Below are 24010 nucleotides of genomic sequence, written 5' to 3'. Positions count from 1 at the left end.
GCTATGTCATTATGAAAATTTAGCTCATAATTTCAACTTTGTCATTATCATTATCATTTTGGCCTACCAAAACATTGTTTTTCTTTTTATGTGGGGGAAATGGGCTAGAAATGGGCTAGCTAGCTCCTACACAAAACTAGGCCTAGCCTACGTGTGCCTCTAGGGGGAGTAGTAAAAACATGCCTTTTGAGTAGAGTGCCTTTTGGATAACTTAAATTTATAGCTTTAAAAAAAATCCATTCTGCATAACAATTTACAAATTGCATGTGAAACTCATTAGTGCACATTTTGCTCTGCTTTTTTGATTCGCGCCGCGAACGGTTTTTTTTTTTTTTTCGTTTTACTTAAAACGGTCTCAGGATAATCGAAGCTGATTAAAATAAATATAAACTACGATGTAGGCTACGTATTTTAATGCTATTCAAATGAAACCGTTTTTTATGCCATATGCTGCCAAATACCGTTAATCAATTGATCTGTAACGTTAAGTTTTTACAAAATGACTTCTGGGGTAAATACAAAGAGGTTTTGGAGATAGGCTACATTAAAATGATTTGTGAATAGATTAATACACAAACAAAACAGTCTAACGTTAAACAAACGTCCTATAAAAATGAGAAAAATATTGCTCGAATGTTGACAGAGCAGAGAGGATATAAGCGGGCGGCGCTGCAGTTTGAGGAAGTTTGAGATGCTTGAGTCACAGTTTATTTGCGCTCGTCAATATCTGACTGTCAAAATAGCCACTACGCTTTTGAACAATCGGACTAACGGGAAAAAGCTTCCGCTCGGACCGGGACAAGCCACGCTGAACCATGGGAGCATCCTCATCCAGTCTGTTGGACGAGAGTAAAATAAGCTACATACGAGGTAAACGGATTTTCATTTGGTAGCCTATACTCAACAAAAAAAAAGTCTACATAACGGGTTTAGCTCTCTTATGTACAACGTTAAGATTAATGATCATTATTGAATGGAACTTTTTCTCGTGTACATACAAGCTACACTTTATTTATCCGTGTTTCATTTTGCTTTAAAGTAAAATTCAGCGTCTTATTACTAAACCATTATATCATTATGTTAGTTATTGTAGGCAATTGAAATCCAAGAATAACCTTAACTTTACTTAAACACATCAGACATGCATTTGACAGGCAGCCTAGAACAGGAAATCTCATCAGTTTCATGTAGGGCATACCCAAACCTAGCCTATACCACACGCCCACCACACCCGTCCCCACCTATGATCAGTTACCCCACAGCTCAATGTCATGCAATAGCCCAGTTTCATCATCCTTATAGATTAGGTTGCTGTGAATTTATATAAATACCAAGTTATGAACCGTCAGTGAGCAAGAGTGCTGTTGTTCTGGATAGACCAGAACCTAATATAAAGTATTTAATGGAGAGTGTAATGTAAAATATTACCACAATTCATTTTGCATCAAATATGCATGCACATCTCTTTTGCAGCACTCTCTAAATCAGTGATACTGCCTTTGTGAATGCACTGATGTGATTTCACAGGAATGTCACACATTCTGAGCGCATATACTGCAGAGAATGGGTTTCCTTCCCCTGATGGGGAGCACAGCTGTTTCTGCATAATGGGGATTGTTTTGCTCTTATTTCATCTGGCCAGCAGTGAGCAGGAAGTGTTTGACCAGAGTGGAAACTCATTCCAACATTCACTTCTCTTTATTGTTCAGTCTTTTCAACAAAATATTTACCCCCATTTGTTTGGTGACTTATGCTGAATAAAACTGTTGTTTTGCCTAATTTCTGCACGTAAGTGAACTTCAGTTTATAAGAAAAGTGTAATTTAATAAAACGCACATTATAGAAATTATAATGTCGCAATGCTATTCAGGATACAGGACAGATTGTAGTATTATCAAATCAGAATGACACTATTTATTATGCCAGACATAGTGACATCAAGTTTGTGTGGTTCAGCTGGTGAACTATTAGCAGAATAGGAGTCTATAAACTGAAACAGAAAGAACTTCAGTCTTGGAGTGAATAGTGCGCTTGTGCTCCCAAAACTCAAGTTATTTGCCATGTTCCCTTTTTGGGCTTTGGCATGTATTTACTCAGTGCTGTCCAATGTATACACACACACAGGTTAAATGAGGACTTCAGGGTTTGTGCTGTCGTTAGAACGCTGCATGTTTGATTACATTTTGTTTTCTGTCCAATAACAGTTAATTACTTGCCATTAAACATACTTCATGTGGATGGAAACATAAGGAATAGGCATAAAACAGTATAGGGGTGTTGGCTGACGTAACAGATGGTAAAAATCAAACAACACCAGCATATAAAAGCTGCACAGAATATGTCCTTGATTATGATGCGCTATTCACCACTCCCTCCTCCACTAAACTCCTAAATGATGTCATGGGTTTTTGGCACTAGCTTGGATTGATTTAGCCTGAAGTGCTCTGGATTCTCCTTCATATGCTGTAAAATGACCCATATGTTGCTGCTTAGCACAACTGCGAAAGCCAAAAATGTATGATCATGTTTTGTTTAGCAAACATTTTACAACAAATTCCCATTAGTCAACGCTAGTTAATGCATTAACTAGCATTAACAATGGCCAATGCATTGTATTTACTGACCTTTGTTAAAAGTAGTCAATTAATGTTATTTAAGGTCCATTAAATGATATTAACAGATACAACTTTTGATTTTAATAATGTATTACAAAGTATTGAATTTTTAAGTACATTTCATTGTTAGTTCATGTTAACTAATGGAGATAACTAACCTTTATTGTAAAGTGTTACCCAATAAATACCCAAGAAATGACAGAATACAACACTCTAACTGTACTTTTTAGCATTTAATGCATGCATACAGTAATCATTTTCAAAGTGTTACTATGTGGTTACAGTGAGTGTTGCAAGGTGTTCTGGTTATTCAATATTGCTATGCTGTTGCTTGGTGGTTTCGGGTGATTACTAGCGCATCACTAGATGGTTGCTAGGAATTTACATGTAGTTTTAGGGTGTTCAGGGTGTTAACTAGGGCATTGCTTGGATCTATCCATCTATCCATCAAATCAATCTCCTAAACCGCTTATCCTCTGTAAGGTGGCGTGGCTGCTTAATCCTATGGTTTTGTGTTTTTTATGGTATTCAGGGTATTATAGGGCCTGATTGCTAGGCTTTTCTGGGTGGTTATTGGTTATCGGTTCTTTATGGCATTCTGGCTCAAGATTTTTAATAGTCTGCCACACAGGTGACAAAAATAAATGTAATCGCTTAGAAACATAACACCACACCCCTGCACACTAGACAAATGTATTGAGGTATCATTCAAATATGCAGAAACAGAAACAAACTTGGACAAGATGTTAAGAGGTTTTGAAAAACACGTGTCGCTGGGTGTGTTTCTGCTGTTGGGAGGAGTATCAGTCAGTGAATCAGTTTGATTTTAATGGGAGGAATGAGAGAGCTTCATTCCGGGACTACGTCCCAAACCTCCAGAGGAGAGCAGCTCAAATCCTCTGACCAACACCCTCACAGATTCATGATTCTAGTCACACACTGACATTCACAGTAAAACAAAATTGATATATGTGTCACCTTACCATGTCTTATTCTGAACTGACAGTAATGTTAAAGGTTTGTATCTCAATCTCATCACCTTATTGTTTTGGCTAATAATGGGAGTTAAAGGCACACTATGCAGGAATTCCTATTTTGTCAAACTATTTTGCAACTATGTTAACTAACTGTCATTAGAGTATTAGTAGACTGTCTGCTTAATATCTTCCAACTCTTATTGTGATGCTCCTTCAACAGACATTCTACTGACTATAAGTAATTTTGCAAGTATGTCAACATATTCTATCCCTAACCCTATCTACTAGTACTCTACTAACATACTAGTGAGAGTTAGTAGATCTGTAGGTGCAACGTTACTTATAGTCATAGACATATACACTAGACCTCACCTTGGATACGGCAGTTCATTAGAACGAATGCGTCAATAGAGCCGCCATCTTGAAACAGGGGAGCCCCTCCACTTTAATGCATCAGCGTCAATGTAGTAGACACAGGTCTAACGCAAATAAAATCACCATAAATCATCATGAATGCGATTTTTCTTGTTTTTTTGGTTTGTTCCAACAGTCAGACATGTATTTATCATTGATTCCAGAAAGAAAAAATTTTTTTTTTTTTTTTTAAACATTCTTCCTAGTTCAGATTTCATCCGTGAACTTCATATGCTGCACAAAAGTCCGCCACCATTAATGAATTCGAAGTAAAGGCAGAGATAGCAGCGTTACCTAGCTACTTCCTATGACAAGACCCCTGTTCCAAGATGGCGGCGGTTTTGACGCATGCTTAGAACCCCTAGGTGAGGTCTAGTGTATATGTCTATGACTTATAGTCAACTGAATGTGTTAAAGAGACGAATCCAAATAAAGTGAACACCTTTAAACTTAAGACATTTCAGGTACTTATTTGAAGCTATATTTTCAACTGAGAAACTGGTCCTGAAAAATGTTGCACCGAGAAAGCAGTATAGTTGAAAGCAAATACTCAGTTTGCTTATAAATTCCGCATCTTTCTGTCATTTTTATGTTTTGGTTGTTCTGCTATACATAAATGTTATATTAGCTGCATGCATTTCAGGCTGTCGGCTGTGAAATGCAGCACATTCTGAAATATGTCCATAAAGAAAAACTTTTTTCCAGTCCCACTGTGACATCTGTAGATATAGAGAATGGAAATCATTATTCTTTTCTTTTTCAGTTTCAGATGGTAAATCATTGGCCTCGTCTGAGGTGAAACCTTTCGCTTGAATTCACAGCTGCCTCGGAAGTTAGTTAGAAGTTAACGTGTTTGCAGGAAATGACTTCACTTCACAAATAACAAATACGATTACGAAAGATTCTTTATTTTACGTTTCGACTTAGTAAAGAATTGTGCAAGCAAAAGCAGTGTCAATGCAATGAGTTTCTCTCATTAAGCTTTAGGTCGCATGATTGTGTGTTTGATATGTTGTTTTAGATCAAAGGTTTTGTTGTCCAAAAGAGAGTTGACATAAGGGTGGGTTACACTTGCTTTTCTTTCTTCCTGCTCTTTCCTGCATCAAAGGAACACACATATGTAGGGCGAAGGATAAGGGACATATAAAACAACAAAACTGAAGTCCCAGACACCATCCTCTGTCAGGATATCATGATTGGGGAGAAACTGGAGATGGGGGCTATTTAAAACCCTGATTGTGTGTGGGGAGATGAAGGGGAGTTTAAGACCAAAGTTATTGTACAGATGTGCGCCATTCTGCTATCTGCAAAACAGTTGAGAAAACACTCTGTTTTTATGAATTGCCCAGGGAGACCCACATATCTGTTTTACTCATCATTGGACACAATACAATTTCAAATTCTGTTTAACACTGACCCTTGTCTGTCTGTTTTAACCTTAACATTAAGAAATAGATAGTTTGGGGTCAGAAATTAATATTTTTATTCAGCAAGGTCATTAAATTAGTCAGTTATAAGACATTTATAATGTTACAAAAGATTTATATTTTAAAATAAATGCCATTCTGTTTAGCTTTTTATTAATCAAACAATCATAAAAATCCGTATCCTAATGTTATTTCCACAAAAATATGAACTTTCAGCATTAATAATACGAATTGTTTTTGTTTTGAGCAGCAAATCAGCATAGTATTGTCAGGATCACACTGAAAACTGGAGTAATGATGCTGAAAATTCAGCTTTACCATCACAAAAATAAATTACATTTTAAAATGAATTCAAATAGAAAACAGCTATTTTAATTTGGAATATTATTTTGCAATATTACTGTTTTTACTGTATTGTTGCTCAAATAAATGCAACCTTGGCGAGACTTTGAAAAATATTTAAAAATATTACCGACCCCAAACCTTTCAGATATAAGCCTCAATACTATTTCAGCCTATTCTCTGTTTCCTGACAACTGATAGTTGAGGATGTATCTGCATCAATGCATCCTGCAATTACATTAGATTATATTTAATTGCACCAATTTGATTCCATCATCACAAGCTGTTTGAAATCTCAGTCCACTAGCAGTCAGATGAATGCCGAGGACAAACATAAACATGTGTATTCAAAAAGCTGCAGAGGTTGATGTTTTCTGTAAGGACTTGGGATGTGTAGTAGATTTGTCCTCATGCACTTTTGCTCTCTTGTACCTCTTCATGTTTCAAGCCTGTAAGATTTAGTGAATTTGGACAGTGTGGTACAATATAAAAATGCTAAGTGCATTGTTGCAGCACTATTAGAACTGAATGGTCAATGGGACATGTTTGAGAGGTGTGTTGTTTTATAGCTTCCATGTTTCAATTAGCTGAGTTGTCCAGGAGTTACAACGGTCATGCTCTTATAGCACAAGTGTTTGTGTGTCACAGGAAACCACTATCTCATCTCCCGGCTCTCGTCATGCAGCTGTCTGTTCTTCAACTCACTTTATTCAGTTTAGCTAGTTAAAGGGATAGTTCACCCAAAACGTTTTTACTCACCCTCATGTTGTTCCAACCTCATAAGACCTTCGTTCATCTTCGGAACAGAAATTAAGATATTTTTGATGAAATCTGAGAGCTGGTTCACTCCTCCATAGGCGTTGAAACCTGTTTCCCGAAAAGTTATTAAAGACATTGTTAAAATAGTCCAAGTGACTACAGTGGCTCAATCCTAAGTTTATCAAGCGAAAACAAACAAAAATTTCAACTATTCATTTACTTCTCTGTGGGCCTCTAGTCATTTTAACACAAAATTACATTAGCCTGGATAATTAGCTCTTCCCTTTTCCTTTTCTTCTTCTGAATCAGTCTCTGATTCAAAAATATATGGCTTTTTAAACTATAAATGGACCACAAGTCAGTAGTTCTGTAATTTTCTAAATTGCATCAGACTCCGCAATAGTGAGCCGAAGTGATGATGTCACTTTGTAGGACAACTCGGAAGTTAGCGTCGCATGGGTTCCCTCGATCGAAAAGCTATGCATTTTCCCCATAGACCCTTACACGTTTTGTCTATCAAGATATTCTTTGCAAGTTAATCCAAAATTTATACCTTTTGAAGGTTATAACTGGTGTGTTTTATGTCATAGATCAAAACGAGAAAATATTTGTGTTCACCACAGACCTTATTTCAGGCTATTTAGCAAAAACTCATTCAAAAATCCCATAGACTTTAGAGCGAGGGAACCGGGAGTGCTAAAATGCTAACTCGCTTCCGGGTTTTGGCCTACAAAGTGACGTGATAACTTCGGCACTCTATGACTTATGAAATTGCATTTGGTTTGTCTTAAAGCTTATTAAAAAACACCACATAGATTTTCACCACAGGGACTCTTTAAGAAATAGGCATGAAAGTGTACTAAGGGCTTTTAAGGCCTTTTATTTCTTTAATATTGGATCATCTGCATGTAGCCTACATATTTGAAGTACGCTACATGTGCGCGTTCAATAAAGTTAAAGGCACTTGTTTTTCACAAGGGTAATCTAATCTTTCATATGTGTGTAGGCCGGACAGAGGCTGAGCTGAAGAACTTCAGTCCACATTACAGAAGGCAAAGCTGTGTTGCCTTCTTTTGCCATCTGAAGGATGAGGTGGAGCAGCACAGAGTAGGACAGGCCCAGCTCCTCAAACAGAAGGTGAGAACATTACTATCTTATCATGACAACATCAATAGATGTTGTGATTTAATTTGTGCTATCACGTATGATGTCAGTGACTCAGTGTTATCCGATTCATGATTCAGAGTCTTACTCTGACTGATTCTAATACGTTTCACTTCAAGGAGCCCCTGCAGGCTTCAGAAGTCCTGTACAAGGACAGCATGCTTTACTTTGATGACAACAGAAAGTGGAAAGAGAGATTTGTCGTGGTCCGTGCTGACTATAGCCTAGAGCTACATGATAGCCAGGAGGTCTGTAAATGTTATCTTTCATCATCGCCATGTAAAAGCTGCTTTTTTGATAGAACATGCTCATGATTCTGTTATATTATATGCATCCAGTCGTATACAAAGGGAACTCCGGCACGCCACAAACTCCTGCCAACAGGAGGCGCTGTATTGACCTCAGAGGAAAAATACACTGCTGTCGTAGACAAGGCCTTTCCCGACATTAATGGTGAGTGTTTCTCTAGTTTACTTCCTGATTGGAATGAGTGTTTGGCGGAGTCCTTATTTTGAAAGTTTGTTCTGAGTGTGTGTGGTATAAATTACATGCTAAATTTGCCATGTTGTCATTATCATGTGACCTGCGTAAGTTGCGTCACTTCACTGGCATTCACAAATCCTCTCCCGTGGCCTCATGGGATCGTAAAGTGTCCATTGTATGCACACTTCGGAAGATTTAGTTCATCCGGGTACTTTTTGCCTACTCTTTTATGTATACTCTGAATTTGGACACTCTTTTGTCACATACTGTTTTTGGCCTAATATATAGTAGGGAAGTATGCGATTTTGGATGCAGCCTTTGTTTGTTGTTCAGGTTCTAAGGAAGAGCCCTCCGTTCCTGTGGTGGCGGTTCCCGGTCCTCTTCCTGTGTACCTGAGACTGCCTTACAGACGGGACTCGTTCTTCTGTTTCCAGCAGGAGGAGAAGCGGGCCCGGTTTGTCTCGATCCTGAACGACTGCATTCGTCATCAGAACCAAGGTAACAGATCAGCACTACCTCAGTCTCAGAGGGCACTTTTGTTTTGCGTTGTGTGTTTGGAGTCTGATTGAACTAATTCATGACTTATACCCACTGGGAAATATTTAATTCCTACAGAACTTCTATTTACTCACTTCTTGAATTTGGTCTGACTAATTCTCTGTACACCCACCCAACTCAACCATAAACACATGCCATATTACAGTAATGAGGCTGATCAGAGGATACCTCAAGCTGCTCTGCTCTCTCATGAGTTTACTACTGTTTTTCTTTGGTGGTCATGGTGATACACTAATAATATTCAGAATTGCAAAGCTCTCTTCCTGCGTACTTGTTGCTTAGCGGTTACACTGCGTCTGCAGAGCACGGAGCTTTGTGCAATAAATTTCTCCTTCGTCACACAACTGAAAAAGGCTCTTCACACCTTAATGCTTTAAATATTAGGCGGAAGGAGAGTTAACCGCCTACACGGAGTAAAATCATACTGTTGTTAACACTATTTTAACATTAAACAACATTTTTGTTGTTGTTGTCTGCTATTGTTAGCTGAAAGTCAGATTAGAAAAGACTTCGAAATAAGCTTCAGGAATTGAGGTATCATTCATGTTTGTGGTATAAATGCTGTAGGACGAGACCAAAGAGTTAAGGGTCAAATCCCAGAACTGTATTATAGAAAATAATAATGATAGGGATGATGCATTTAGTTAGCAAGCAGCACAAATTAAATATTGAATTGCTTATTATTAGTGTTGGGGAATCTACATCAAATCTGTAACTTGCCAAGCTAGCTATACTCATAATGTAAAGTAGTTGAACTAGATTCACACCACCCTTACAAAAAGAAGCACACCTAAATTTAATTTTATAAACTAAACTTAAGCAGGTCAATCATATTTTCCAAGCATACTTTATGTAGTAAGTATATTAAAATCGATGTATTATAGTATATTTGTAAGTGTACTATTTTAAAACTTCTTTTAGGTTATAAAAGTATACTTCAGCGTTCTTTAAGTGTAACAGTGGTAAACTTCGAATACACAGCTAGTTTAGAAATTGTATTGCAACTGTGAACTGTCATATAAGTGAACTTATAAGGTAAAGTGTTAGTTTACTAGCTACGTATATACTTCTAGCCAGATAGACTATAAGAATTTAAGAGGACAATATCTTTTAAAATATGTTATTAACAATTTATATAATTTAAAACTATTTATTTATTTATTAAGCAATGAAGAAAGAATAAAGAATTTTAAGAATGGACAGGGACTGAAGCTCAAATCAGTGAGTTGTTTCATTTACATTAACAATCCAAATGAACCGACTCACTAAAACGAATCGTCTTCCCAATGCTTCTTATGTGTTTAAGGTGAGTGTGTTGTTATTATTACCTCATATAAGTGCACAATACAGTGTCATTAAAAGTTTTGACGCGTTTCGAAAAATTGTACTTATGAATGTATTTTTTTGAAGGTAGGCTACTTTTAAACTAAACGTAAAATGTAGTTGTGTTAGTGGTATTGCAGAAGTGAAAGTGAGATTTTTTATCCCTTATTTAACAGTACGGTTTCTCAGCTTTCTCTTTTCATCATAGCCTTTCATCACACTTGCTGATTCCAAGCAATTTATGTGTCCTTTTTTTTTCATAAACCAAAAAAAGAGAAGTTTCCGAGTAGCGCTCACATGATCCTGTAATTACACAATTAATTCTTCTGACAGAACTATTCTCCTCTCTCTATTATCTGCAGATTATCTGAAGAGTATGGCATATGAAGTGCAGGGTTTCCTGAAGGCTATTCACTTCTACAGGCAGGAGAAGGGTCACTATGAATCATGGGATATGCTGACAGGCCATGATTGTGAGGTGGGCATTCTGGTCTATATTACTCACAAGCAGAGTCCACTTCTTTTGAATGAATCAGATGAGTCATGCTTCTTTTTTAAAGATGAACAAACAGTCTGACTGTGGATGATATAGTGTGGTCAGCAGACTGGTGGAGTCTGAGTGTGGACAGAGCGAATGGTCAGGGATTTAAGAGTGTGTCATGCTGTTAACATCCCATTTGTGAATCATTGGACTATCATTTCATGCTTGACTGAAACATTTGTGTTCGCTAGAAAACTGTGTTGGCTCTCAGAACTTCTGTGTTCCCCCAAAAAATCTTTGTGTGCAAATGCAAACTCTCTGAGGCGAATGCAAATATTTTGCAAGCCAATACAATAGCATTAAATACATTTTTCCTCCTATCTCAATTTTTTTTTTACGACACCATGTCCCTTTTTAGAGGCTCATAGCCCAGATTATATTTATTGCTTACAAATAATACCTCTTCTCAATACGTCACATGATTTGAAGTTCTGCATCATTCACGTTTATAGCAGAGATGTACTGGACGTGTTTAGAATTAATCGAATAGTGATATCTGCCTAAGGAGGCACAACAAAATATTGATATGTTGTTCCTCATGCCAAAATTCCTCTTGTAATCTCCTGTTGTTATGAAATCTTGAGATCACAAATGGGGTCTTTTACAGGATGTCCTGTAGCCACTTAAGGAAACACCTCTGCCTTCCTCTAACTATTGTTGGGTCCCATTCGAGACCCTAATTTGGTGAACAAGGTGTTGTTGTGTAAGGGAACTGAAAGCAGACATGAAAATAGGCGATTTTAACTATCCGTCACTATCACAAAACAAATCCAAAAGGTGATCAGGACCAACACAATGTTTTTTTTTGTTCATCTACATAAATAAACAAATGACATGTTGCTAACTAAATTATGATACTACACTATACCTTGCAGTATATCGTATGGTTCAGTAAGTTCAGTAAGATTACAATAGGCTACTTGTATTCAGCCAGGAAACATTAAGGCATTTATAAGTGTTTTTTGCTAGTTTCAGCCCGAAGCCGTTATCATTTTCACGTCATGCGCCACGTTGTTTAAATAGCAAATTCATTTGCACCCATTTTTGCGCCCATGGAAACGTACAGTAGTGTGAAAAAGAGTGTGTTGAGGCTTTGCTATTTTGAGGCGACTGAAATAGACTGTGCCATTGACCAACTGAAACCAGGTCTAAAGTCAATGACACAACATTTGTTTTGTTATTTAAAGAGCGCGTTAGTAATGTGCACCTAGGTACACTCTGCTTATTACATACACAGGGATGCGAAGCACCACATAAACATGCCAAATATTAAAATTAAAAGGATTACAATGTAAAAGATTATTATTATTACTATTTTACATAAATATATGGTGGAATCTGGCTTGTCCCATGGATGGTCTGCTCGCGCACGTTAACCTCACGCACAAGCAGATCTGTTTGCTCTCTGGAGACCTGTTCAGTTTTTCCTCTTTCAAATTTTGTCATGTTAATAACAATCCACCAAGGCATGAGCGTTACTCATTAAGAGAATAGAGACAATAGACCATGTGCCGGCCATTTTTTGTAAATGGATGGACTGCATTTATCACAGACCCAATGGCCACCAAAGCACTTTACATATTGCCTCACATTCACCCATTCACTCACTCATTCATACACAGACGGCGGTGTCAGCTCGTCGGGAGCCGTGGGGGTTAGGTGTCTTGCTCATGGACACCTCGACACTTGGTCAGGTGGAACCGGGGATTGAACCACCAACCTTCCGGTTTGTAGACAACATCGACCACTGAGCCACTGTCTGCCGCCACTCCCGTCGTTAAACTAGCATAAAATTTACGCCGTGCGCTTTAGATCATGCGCTGAGTTCGTTAAAATAGGGCCCATAATGTTATAGAAAGGTTTATATTTCAAATCAATTCTTTTGAACTTTCGTATTATCAAAGAATGCAAAAAAAAAAACATTAATCACCGCAACTGTTGATAATAATAAGAAATAAGCTTCTTGAGCATTAAAGGCAGCATATTAGAATGATTTATCTGTATTGTTGATCAAATAAATGCAGCCTTGGCGACCGTTAGTGATTATTTTATATAAAAATCCAGTTTTCTGTGGCTACAGTTGATTAAATAATGTAATTATACAAAAAGTTTGATTGTAGAATAACCAATCAAAATCCAAAAGGTATGTAATTATTTTAAATGCATATTTAGTGACATATTGATAGACGATTTTATTTGCCTGATCAATACAACTCCGTATCCAAGTCGGACTGCCACGTCTGTGTGGTGATTCAGTCTGATTCATTGCTGTGACATTACAACAACCCAGTGATTCTCCATGAGGTGGTGCCTTATGAATATTTTGTGTCTGTGACTCAGTCCGGTATCATTACAACCCCATGGGCTTCTCTGCCTGCCTACAGGTGCTGGCTAACCTTGTGATGGAGGAGCTGCTGCCCTCACTGCAGACGGAGCTGCTGCCCAAGCTGAAAGGAAAGAAGGCAGAGAGGAAGAGGGTGTGGTTTGCGGTCAGTGAGATCAGCCTGCTCCTCACAGCTATTCTTAGAACTTTGACACGCTATGTGGTGAATGTCACAGTCAGGCAACATTTTGGCTGGTCCATTCTGGATATATAAATCCATTGTTTTTCTGGCCTCCACACCATCCAAAACAATTTTATACCATGAAACATAATTCTGAGGTCACTGCTAAGGACTTTTTGCCATTAGTCAACTTATAGACAAAGGCAGCTCTATGTTCAGGATGAAGTTGGGATTATGGTGTCCACATTTAGGATGTTTTTGATTTTTTTTCTCTCTCAGACAGTGGAAGCGACCTATGAGCTTGTGCATGAACAACTGCGAGAAGGATTGGAGAGTTTGAAAAATGAGTGCAGAGATGCCACCAAACAGCAGGAGGCGCTCATCCGCTCAGACATGGACCAGATCATCAACTCACAAACATTCCTGGAAACTAAATTGCAAGGTATGGACAGACAGTCTATACTGCGTATTTGCCCTACATACAGTGTTCATTTCCCTTCTATTTTGTGTTCATTTACACTACCATTCAAAATTGAGGGCAGTTTTATGTATGAAGAGTTCAGATGCAAAAGCCTCTAAATGCCATTTGAAATTTTCTTCTTTAATGATGATTTTTTATCAAACTTGTATATTTAAGTTCAGTAATTTCACTTAAATAACAATTAATAGGTAATTATCATTGCCATTTAAGTGAAATTACTGAACTTAAATATACAAGCTTGATAAAAATCATCATTAAAGAAGAAAATTTCAAATGGCATTTAGAGGCTTTTGCATCTGAACTCTTCGTATACTTTTTTAAAGTATACTTTTATTCAGCAAGGAGGCATTATATTGATCAGAAGTGACAGTAAAGTATATAATAGACAAGAAAAGTATATTTCAAATAAATGCTGTTCTTTTGAATTTTCTATTTATCAAAATGATCCTGAAAAAAATGCATCACGGTTTCCACAAAAATGTTAAGCAGCACAACTGTTTTTAATATTTATAATAATCGGAAATGTTTCATGAGCAGCAAATTAGCATATTATAATGATTTCTGAAGGATCATGTGACTGTAGACTGGAGTAATGATGCTGAAAATACAGCTTCGCCATGATCACAGGAATAAATGACCATTTAAAATATAAGAAAATTCAGTTATTATAGTGTTTCTGTGATTATTTTACTGTTTTGAAAAACTTTGAATGGTATTCAGTATAGAATAATGTTGCATTTTTGAAAAAATATTTTCCTTCATATCATAACACTCACACAAATATCATACTAACCCATTGTATTTCACACCATAGGTGGAATAATATAGTTTATTTAATATTTAGTAAAGTTAGTGAATCATTTTCTCCTTTTTTGCTGTCATAAATAATGTTTCAAGCTAAATAATAATTGGAAACTACATTACAATTCTGTGTGTAGAATTGTACATCAGCTATGACTGTAATTCTCATTACATGCTTTAAAGATTCAGCCTTTTTTATTTAGTCATACAATTTTATAGCTGTGCAAGTGCCCCAGACCACAATAATAAAATCTTGTTTAATAGCAACCAGTGAATGCGTAAACATATGACCACTTTCAACCAGAGTATTGACTTATATTATGTTAAGACAATCAGGTTACACAAAACTAAATATTACCATATATCTGAACCTTTTCATGCATGTAATGTAGTCAAGCGAGGCATACCAAATCTTAACGTTGCACGGCACACTTTTGACTTCATTTCGGTTTGTGTTAAGCTTTAGCATCAGAACCAGCCATGAAATACAGTTCAGAGAGCGTGGCCCCATACCTGACCTCTATCCTGGAGGAGCTGATGGGTCCGGTCAGCGCAGGCTTCCAGGCGGTGAGGCTGCTGTTGGAGGACGAGCTGACCCGAGTCTGCAAGGATTTCCCCCAGGGGGGAGTCACAGAGGAACTTCAGACTGTAAGAGAGTGCACAACATTTAGAAATATGTGGTAATATGGCAAGATCTGAAAATGAATATTTATCTGCTGATTTCAAACTTTTCAAACACTTGAAGCAAATCAGGTCAGTTTTTCCACAAAGAGGAAAGTCGAGCGTTAGACAGCAAAGCTGACGTGATTAGGTCACGCTGGGATCTGAAGTTCTCATAAGTCATGCCTGTCCTTTTGAAGGCTCTGCAACAGGCGGGTCGTGACCGGATTGAGGACTGTTACCAGCACGTGAATGTCCTGAAAGAACAGCTCCAGGAACTCCGAAACCGCTTCAAGTTCTCCAACTCGACTCGAGTAGTCCACTGCACCCAGAATCAAATGCAGCAGGTGTGTTTCCTTGCTCTTGGCTGGGTGTAATAGCCTTCTGACTCAAGTATAATTGCATACAACTTCTCTTTTTTTAGACCTCAGTAGTGGATATAAACTACTGGAATCATATGCGTCATATAGACGCTGCTCCAAAAATGAATTCAATAGAGAGCATTGTCTAATCTTGTCCTGAACGTTGGTTCCCCCTACAGGTCAATGTTATATAAATTAAGTGTGGCGTGGCTGTTGTTTTGTTCCACTCCTTTTTTAGTTGATGGAGAATGCAGTGTACACTTTTGAGCTCCTGCTTCAGGCTGCCTTAAAGGATAAACCTGACAAACAGGCCTCAGTCATGGAGAAAGCAAAGCTACGCGTTCTCAAGGTAGGCTTTGCCCACATTAACAAAGTGTATACATGTGGACGGCAGCAGTACAACTTCTTAGTAGAATAACTACACTGAACTTGACAATCATTATGGAAACTTTTGCTTTTGCCTTTAGCAATTTGACTATGACAGCAGCACAGTAAGGAAGAAGATATTCCAGGACGCCTTGGTTGACATCACCCTGCCAGCCATCAGGAGAAACCTGGCCCCCGGCTGCAAAACGGTACGCACTATTCAGCTCTTAAAGGAGTAGTTCACTTTTAAAAAAAACTTTTGCTGATAATTTACTCACCCCCATGTCATCCAAGATGTCCATGTCTTTCTTTCTTCAGTCGAAAAGAAATTAAGGTTTTTGAGGAAAAAATTCCAGAATTTTCCTCCATATAATGGCCACCAAACGGTTCAAGGTCCAAAAGACAGTTTCAGTGCACACTGCAAACTGTTCAAAGGCCTTTAAACGATTCCAGACGATAAATAAGGGTCTTATCAAGCAAAACGATCGCTCATTTAAAAAAAAAAAAAACAACAAAGTTTAAGTTTTATAAGCTCAAATGCTCGCCTTGCTCTGTTCTGTGATGCACTCTTGTTCAAACTCATCAAAATGAACCAATCTTTTTCCGAGTCAATTCGTTCATTTCGTTCATCTGCTGGATTCTGATTAGCTGTCAATGTTTTTATCGTTCATCAGCTGAAAAAATATGATTCTGATGATATCGTTTCTCTGGGCCGTTGGACTCTGCTATTCTTTTTTTTAGAACTACTTTAGAGCTGCTCAATTCTGGATACATTTAGAACCATTCAAATGGAGATCATGATTCTCCCACTATTCTGACAACTAAACAAAATAACATAATTTACAAGAGGTTCAGACAAAATGTTAATTGTTGCAGTCTATTTGAATCAATTTGAATGAATTGAATGAAGAAAAATTGGTTTAAATGAATGATTCAATGACTCGCTCGTTGAATCAGCGTGTTTGAACGAATCTCTTGAATGGATGATTGACAAACACAGTGTTTAAAGTCGGCGTGAAACGGAAGTTGAGATTGTCATTTTTTCCTTGTCGTGACGTATATCCAAGTGAAACGGCTTCTAAAATTAGAAAAAATGTAGGGCAGGGCTTGATTTCATCCTTTGGGAATTGATTGGATCGTTGGAGGTTGGGCGTTGCAAACAATTTGAATGCGATTCTCTGAGAGGTGGTGCACCGATAGCCGCACCTTCATCGGATCTGGCCGCACCCTTTTGCCATTCCACGTGACCAAAAGAGAGAGAGGTCGTTTCAAAGGGGGAGGGAAGGGTATTGTATTAGATTAAAGATTTCAAGGGTACATGAATTTTAAAAAAATAATGAAGTGCACGGATAAATCATCTATAATAAACACTGCAATATTACATATAAAAAGAAGATTTGTCAAATTTGATTTCATGCCAACTTTAACAGTCACCGTAGTACGGAGGCGTATTGCATTCACTTGAAGAAAAAAAATCTACTCTGTTTTTCTGAATTAACGAGTTAATTTTTCATGAGAAAAAAAAAATTTGCTCTGTTTTTCTGAATTAACGAGTTAATTTTTCATGAGAAATTTTTTTTTGCTCTGTTTTTCTGAATTAATGAGTTAATTTTTCATGAGAAAATTTTTTTTTGCTCTGTTTTTCTGAATTAACGAGTTAATTTTTCATGAGAAAAAAATGTTTGCTCTGTTTTTCTGAATTAATGAGTTAATTTTTCATGAGAAAAAAAATTTTGCTCTGTTTTTCTGAATTAATGAGTTAATTTTTAATGGATTTTTTTTTTTGCTCTGTTTTTCTGAATTAACGAGTTAATTCAGAAAAAACAGAGCAAAAACTTTTTTTCTCACGAAAAATTAACTCATTAATTCAGAAAAACAGAGAAAAAAATATTTTCTCATGAAAAATTAACTCATTAATTCAGAAAAACAGAGAAAAACTTTTTTTCTCATGAAAAATTAACTCATTAATTCAGAAAAACAGAGCAAAAAAAAATTTCTCATGAAAAATTAACTCATTAATTCAGAAAAACAGAGCAATTTTTTTTCTCATGAAAAATTAACTCATTAATTCAGAAAAACAGGGTAGATTTTTTTTCTTCAAGTGAATGCAATACGCCTCCGTACTTTAGCCACCTACTGGTGTAACAATGTAATGGATATAACCGGTTACATTGTATTTGACTCTCTGAAAAGAACCAACTAACTAGAGTGATTCATTTGGGAATCAGACTACACCGGCTGCGTTTGATTCACTAAAAAAAGGTTCAGAGTCATTAATTTAGGGCAATGTATTCAGAATCGACTCAAATACAGCTGCTTTTGTTTGAATTGTTGACTGAATTTTTTTCTCGTTTTGGCAGGAGCTTCAGAAATTTGAACAGTTCATCTTTGCAGATTACACAAACTTTGTTCAAGTGGAGAATATCTACGAGAACATACTACTCAACCTTTTGAATAATGAAGTTAACAAAGGTAAAATGTTTTGGTTGCTTGTTTTGGGTGTCTAGAGACATATTAGTGACTTCAAAAAAACTTATTGGTCCATATGTTTGCTGTACAGTGGTGAAGGAGGCGGCCAGTCTGAAGAAGAACAACCTGTTTGCGGACAGTACTGACCTGCAGTGTGTTAGTCAAAGCAGCCTGGCTGACAGCCGCACACCGCCCCTCTCTGCCCCTTCCAGTCCACCCCAAGTGCTGGCCTTTAAACAGGCAGCGCAGAAGATCTCCTCCCCATCAGGAGAAGCCGTCAGTGGAGACACCCCCCAGACACTTGAGACTTCAGTCATTCCTACAGTGAAGATTACAGTGTCTTCTCCAGAAGCTGTGGACCCTACATCACCGTTGAATGACGCTGAAAGCCAGCCAGATGTTCCATCTCCCATTCTAGAGGTCACAAAGGCCAAACCCGAAACCATCGTATGTGCAGAGGATTCATCTTCTCCGCAACCAGAGACACGTTCCAAAGTGATGGAGGATGATGTTACATCTGTTAGTTCAGACCAACCACCTGTTCCTCTTGCTGATGCCTGTGAAACCCTAACTGTGGAGGCAGAAGAGGAGAGTAAAGATGCAAGTACTCCACAGTCAGAAATCAAAGAGGAACGTGACCATACTGTCCAACCTGATCCTAGACTGACGGCCAATGCAGAAGTTCTCCCAGTTGTATGTGTTGAAGGCACTGATGTGGACGCCAGTGTTTCTGATGAGCACGGTGTAGAGAACAAGATGTGCGAGGCAGCGCCATCTAGCGATGAGAATAGTAATAGTCCTGCAGTGGATGCTTCTGCTCTTGACTCTGTTCCTGATGGTCCGGGAGGGGGCGCTGTTGCTTTAACATCAGAGCTGGAGAACCACAGCGGCATCGAGAGCACAGATTCACCAGAGGAGACTGGTGACAGTGTGGACGCTATCAGAAATCTCATCATGGAGGTCATCGAGGTAGAGGACATAATAAGACCTTGTGATGAAAACCAGCCTTAAAAATGTTTGGATGAAAAGTTATGCAACTATACAAGTTCTTTTTAGCTCTGCTAATAAAACCAACTACAGTGTTTCCATATCATTTTTTTATTATGAATCTAAATATTAACATTTAAAGTGACTTTTTGTAAAATACTTAAAACACTTGTATCATGTTAACAAAAAACGGTGGGTGTTTGTACCTGCAGTTTTTATATAATGTTGAATAATTACATTTAATGTTGGAACATTTTTGTTTGTTTTTTTAAAACAATGCGAGGCTATTCAAATTAAATGACAAAAGCTTTTAAGATGGTACACAAATTTTTTTTTAGTGGACTAATTTATTCGTGTGCTATGCTGGCTTGTACAGACATGTCATTCTTTATATTAAATAACAGGATCATGCTGATCACTAAACAATTGTTTTGTACCATGCTGTAGTAGACTTTCTGAAAATTAGACAGTACCTTTGTACATATGATTATCACAGATAGTCTGTTAAATAAATTTCCACAAAACAGACGGTTTATCAGTGCATTGTTTTATTTTCTTCTGTTTGCAGTTAAGGACAATTCACATTAATTTGTCAAACTCACAGGATCATTATAGCAGCAAAGGCCAAGATGTTAGGAGGCACGTTTTGTGTCTGGAAATACAGAGCGGTCCTGAATTCATTGTGATAAATTAAAGTACAGTACTCTAAAATAACCCTTAAAAATGAACAGACATGCTACATCTCAATCAGAAACATATAATAATGAAGTAAAAACAATTAGCATACATAAAATTGTAACAGAGGCAGCATTTAGCACCTATTCAAATGATTTTCACAGCAATGAATCCTGGATTTCAAAGGTTAAATCAAATAAAAATAAACATGTTTAGGCAGTTAATAAATATTGACTATTAACGTCTACTTGTATATGCAATCTGACAGACATAGCGTATAGTTTTATTATACATAAGTAGTGCAAGATATTTCATATAAAGTGAGTAAAGCTACATATTTATGAAGCTGTAAATGCAGTTTATGGTCATCGGATTAATGAGAACTGGCTATATAATAATCCATTTTATTGGCCGAATGTTAATTTTCATAACATGTCAGGATAAAATACTCAATGAATAACATTTTAGCTGATTATTATTTAGTTAATATGAAGATGACAACATTTAATCCAGTTCAGTGAATAAACTTAAAGTGCACTCTCTAAAAATTACAAAACTAAAGCTTTTTTATCAAAGCTTTTTAACTAAAAAATTATAAATAAATAAAGATTATTCTGAAGCTAAATGTAACTGATTAGTGAGTCAGTTGTTTCATTGGTGCTATGTGGAGCATGCAGCACATTATACTTCACCTGTATGTGTGTGTCTCTTTAAAGATGAGACGCACTGAACTACAGCGCTTTATAATATCTTTCATAAATAAAACTAATATATTGTATAAGATAATGCAAAGCATTATACATAATGTAATAATGCTTAGCAGATTTGTGTACATTCAAAAAGTAAAAAAACAAATCAATTTATAACTAAACATGAATATAAAATATATAACATATGATGTACGTGAACTTTTGATTTGCTTAACCAATAATTTAAAGTTATTATGAAGCATCACCAAACGTTTTACTGGGTCTCGCTATTAAATCTGCCTTTAAATCCAAGGGTGGGCTTACATTTTGTGGAAGAGACTGGTTGGTTCACAGCGTTCGAGTTGTCAAGGAGATAAAAATGGTCTTGTAGTGAACTGTCACGCAGCGGCTCTATCTGCTGGATCCGTACCCGTGGAAGAACGGCTCATCAGGACGAAAGCCGTAGGCAGTGGCAGGACGTCCTTCAGCTCCATTACTGAGGAAAGAGATTTGATCATGTTACCGTTAAAATGTTGCCTCTAAGAGTCACTAGATGGCCTTCTTCCATACATATGTGACCCTGGATCACAAAACCAGTCACAGTTATTTGTGGCATTAGCCAACAATACATTGTATGGGTCAAAATTATTGATTTTTCTTTTATGCCAAAAATCATTAGGACATTAAGTAAAGATCATGTTCTATGAAGATATTTTGTAAATTTCCTACCATAAATATATAAAACATTTATTTCTGTGAGTGAATGCAGCACAATCGCGAACATAAATGGACAACTTTAAAGGCGATTTTCTCAATTTTCGATTTTTTTGCACCCTCAACAGATTCCAGATCTTTAAATAGTTGTATCTTGGCCAAATATTGTCCTATCCTAACCAACCATACATCAATAGAGATTCTGGAATTTCAGATTATTACATCTCATTTAAAAAAAAAAAAAAAAAAAAAAAAAAATCGACCCATGTGACTGCTTTTGTAGTCCAGGGTCACATTTTATCATTGGGAGAGACGGTATCAGATGCGTGTAGATCAATTTGTTAGATTAATGTAGATTCTGTATTCGTGTCAGTGCTGTGCCGATACTACACATTTAATTCATTAAGCTTGAAAGTTGTTGTAAATTTAAACTGAAGTTATTAAAATTATCCTAATATTGTATATATTTTACACGCACACAGACACACAATTTCTATGAAAATATTTATGTAACTGGCTTTTAAATTCCAAGAATGACTTTTGAGACCTTGAAGTAAAATGTGTTAATGAAATAATAGCGGAATAATTTATTTATCCTTTACAATTTCAGCAGTACAAATGATTATTCCTGAAAAAATATTCTTATATTTTTGGTAAAAAAAAAAAAAAAAAAGAAGAAGAAGTTTAATCCTTAATGAAATGTAAATTCTTACATATATAGATGTTACTAAAAATAAGTGTAAAAAAAAATATCCATTTTGGTGGTGGTCCAAAAGACTGGATACATTTCATAAACTTATAACCACCAACATTGATTAATTGTAATAATTACGCTAAATGAAAAGTGTACAAAGAAAATATAATACATGGATGCACTAAAAATATGCTGTCCAAGATCCGTAACAAAATATGGGACGCATATTGTCCCATGTAAGACTGCCAAATGCCAAGATTTCAATTCAACGAGCTCTGCATGCCAATGTAAGCCATACCTACTACACTACAGTATATGAGCCTATACATACTATACTATTGCCCATTGGCAGCATACATTACAGTCTATGATATGTACAGTATCAGGTTACAAAATGATTTGCTTGTACAATATATTTAAGTGTAAATAGGCTAAAACGAGTAAATCTGACGAGCGTGGTTTTGTTAAAACATAGCAACTAAGACATGATGTTTCATTTTTGAGTGATTTGGGTGTAAAGGGGAGTCAAACAGCAGAGGTGTGACACATTCTTGTCCATTTTGTACCTCGACAAGGTTTTTACACTCATTCAGGACGAACAGAGCCAGGAAAGTGCTGCGGTTCTAGAAACAAATTGGCCATTGGCTCTGTCTGCTTCCCTTTAAACCAACAGCTTCAGGTCTACGGCCTTTAAATTATGAGCTGTTTGCTTTGCCCCTCTGTGTCCTTATTACATTGTGTTGTTTTTAGCCTCATATGACCTCCAGTAATCAAATACAGCTAGCTCCCCTTAGCACCCCGACTCTCACACACTCTGCTGTATAAAATATGTCTTTTTCCTATTGGCCTGCCAGATCTGTCAGGCTGAATTTGAACAGCGGGTAAGAGGGATTCATGCACGGATCGACGCCACCCGTAGGTGCTCTGACTCCGACACCAAATTTTACCTCCTCACTTGAAGCAAGTTCTTCAGGGCCTGGGATGATTTATAGCTACGAGTTGTCAGTGTTACTTTTGTGCTTCAACTTGATATCACGTCATTAATTATGGGGAGATGTTAATGCCCAAAAATGACGCTATGATGAACAAACTCCGATAAGAAAAGTATTTCATTTGACGATTCATCTCAATTCCTGCGACCGACCCAGCCTATGAGCCGTAGCGAGCACATTCCTGACCAATTATGAGGCAGCCTGTCACCTCTTCCTGCACGGGGCTTCAAAACAGGGCCGTAAAAGCTGAGTGGGGGTTGGATTGACAGCTCATAGGGAGCCAGGTCGGCCCTGACGTTCATGGGGGAAACGGCCAAAGGTGCCAGTAAAAAAGGCCCTTTTAACCAGACATTGTTTCATTGCTCAGAGGAGTGTGTTTGCACAGGAAACGGGCCTCGGCTCTTTTATAAAAGGACGTTACTCCTCCTTTTTTCCCCAAGTTGTTCTCCAGTCCGCGCTTTGATCTTGTGTTCCTGTCACGTCTCCAGTTACGTGCCCCTACCTTGCCTGTGTCAAATGAACAGCACCCCTTTTTTTTTCCCGCTTCCTTTGCCTGATTGCGTCTCCACATCCCTGTTTTCTATTTTCCTCCTGCCTTCTCGTCCAAGCTCCCCAAGGCTTTAGGGACACGCAGCGCCACGCTGCTTGAATAAAGGCGGATTTGTCAGTCTGATGTGTGCTCACAAAAGACACGCACACAGAACTGGTTTAACATCTGCAGACAGTGTGTCCCGCTCATGCTCAGAGTGACCAGTTTTAGCTTGATTCTGTCTGTGGGAATCAACAGGGCTCTGGTGATAATCATATTGGTATGTAGAACACAATACAATAATATTGCAGTGCTTGCTGTATGATTATTCAAAACGGTCATATATTGCGATCTTTTACTCATTTGTTTCTCTTTCATGTGCAATGCGCAAAAAAGCATTGTATTTTATGTATATGTTTTACATGAATTAGTTATAATTAGTTGAAGATGGGGTAGGATTGAATAAGCTTATGTTTCTTCCTAC

General features: G+C 37.3%; 2 protein-coding genes across 2 annotated transcripts in view; one reads left to right on the top strand and one right to left on the bottom strand.

Moving 5' to 3' along the window:
• The first annotated feature begins 675 nt into the window (after positions 1–675).
• Positions 676–19761, top strand: niban1b (niban apoptosis regulator 1b). Its single transcript, XM_039676426.2, has 14 exons — positions 676–870; positions 7541–7671; positions 7818–7946; positions 8037–8151; positions 8515–8679; positions 10425–10540; positions 12988–13092; positions 13387–13549; positions 14850–15037; positions 15250–15396; positions 15650–15760; positions 15879–15986; positions 18138–18249; positions 18338–19761. The coding sequence occupies exons 1-14, from the start codon at positions 816–818 to the stop codon at positions 19255–19257; spliced, it is 2565 nt and encodes an 854-aa protein (XP_039532360.2). The 5' UTR covers positions 676–815; the 3' UTR covers positions 19258–19761.
• Positions 19762–24010, bottom strand: part of kifap3b (kinesin-associated protein 3b) — a 28332-nt gene continuing 24083 nt past the window's right edge. Inside the window, exon 20 of the mRNA XM_039676427.2 lies at positions 19762–21093. Coding sequence (XP_039532361.2) covers positions 21009–21093 — 85 coding nt within the window. The 3' untranslated portion in view covers positions 19762–21008. The remainder of the gene's footprint in view (positions 21094–24010) is intronic.

The sequence above is a fragment of the Pimephales promelas genome, chromosome 5, assembly GCF_988280905.1.
Source record: "Pimephales promelas chromosome 5, fPimPro1.hap1.1, whole genome shotgun sequence".
NCBI lineage: Eukaryota > Metazoa > Chordata > Actinopteri > Cypriniformes > Leuciscidae > Pimephales > Pimephales promelas.
The sequence above is the reverse complement of the archived record's forward strand: the minus strand, read 5'-3'. Positions and strand labels throughout refer to the sequence as shown.

Excerpts from the sequence above, each read along its gene's own strand:
- niban1b (XM_039676426.2), top strand. The coding sequence starts at position 816 with ATGGGAGCATCCTCATCCAGTCTGTTGGACGAGAGTAAAATAAGCTAC. Across the intron at positions 7,947-8,036 it reads AGCTACATGATAGCCAGGAG|TCGTATACAAAGGGAACTCC; the intron begins GTCTGTAAATGT and ends ATATGCATCCAG. Across the intron at positions 13,550-14,849 it reads CCTGGAAACTAAATTGCAAG|CTTTAGCATCAGAACCAGCC; the intron begins GTATGGACAGAC and ends GTTTGTGTTAAG.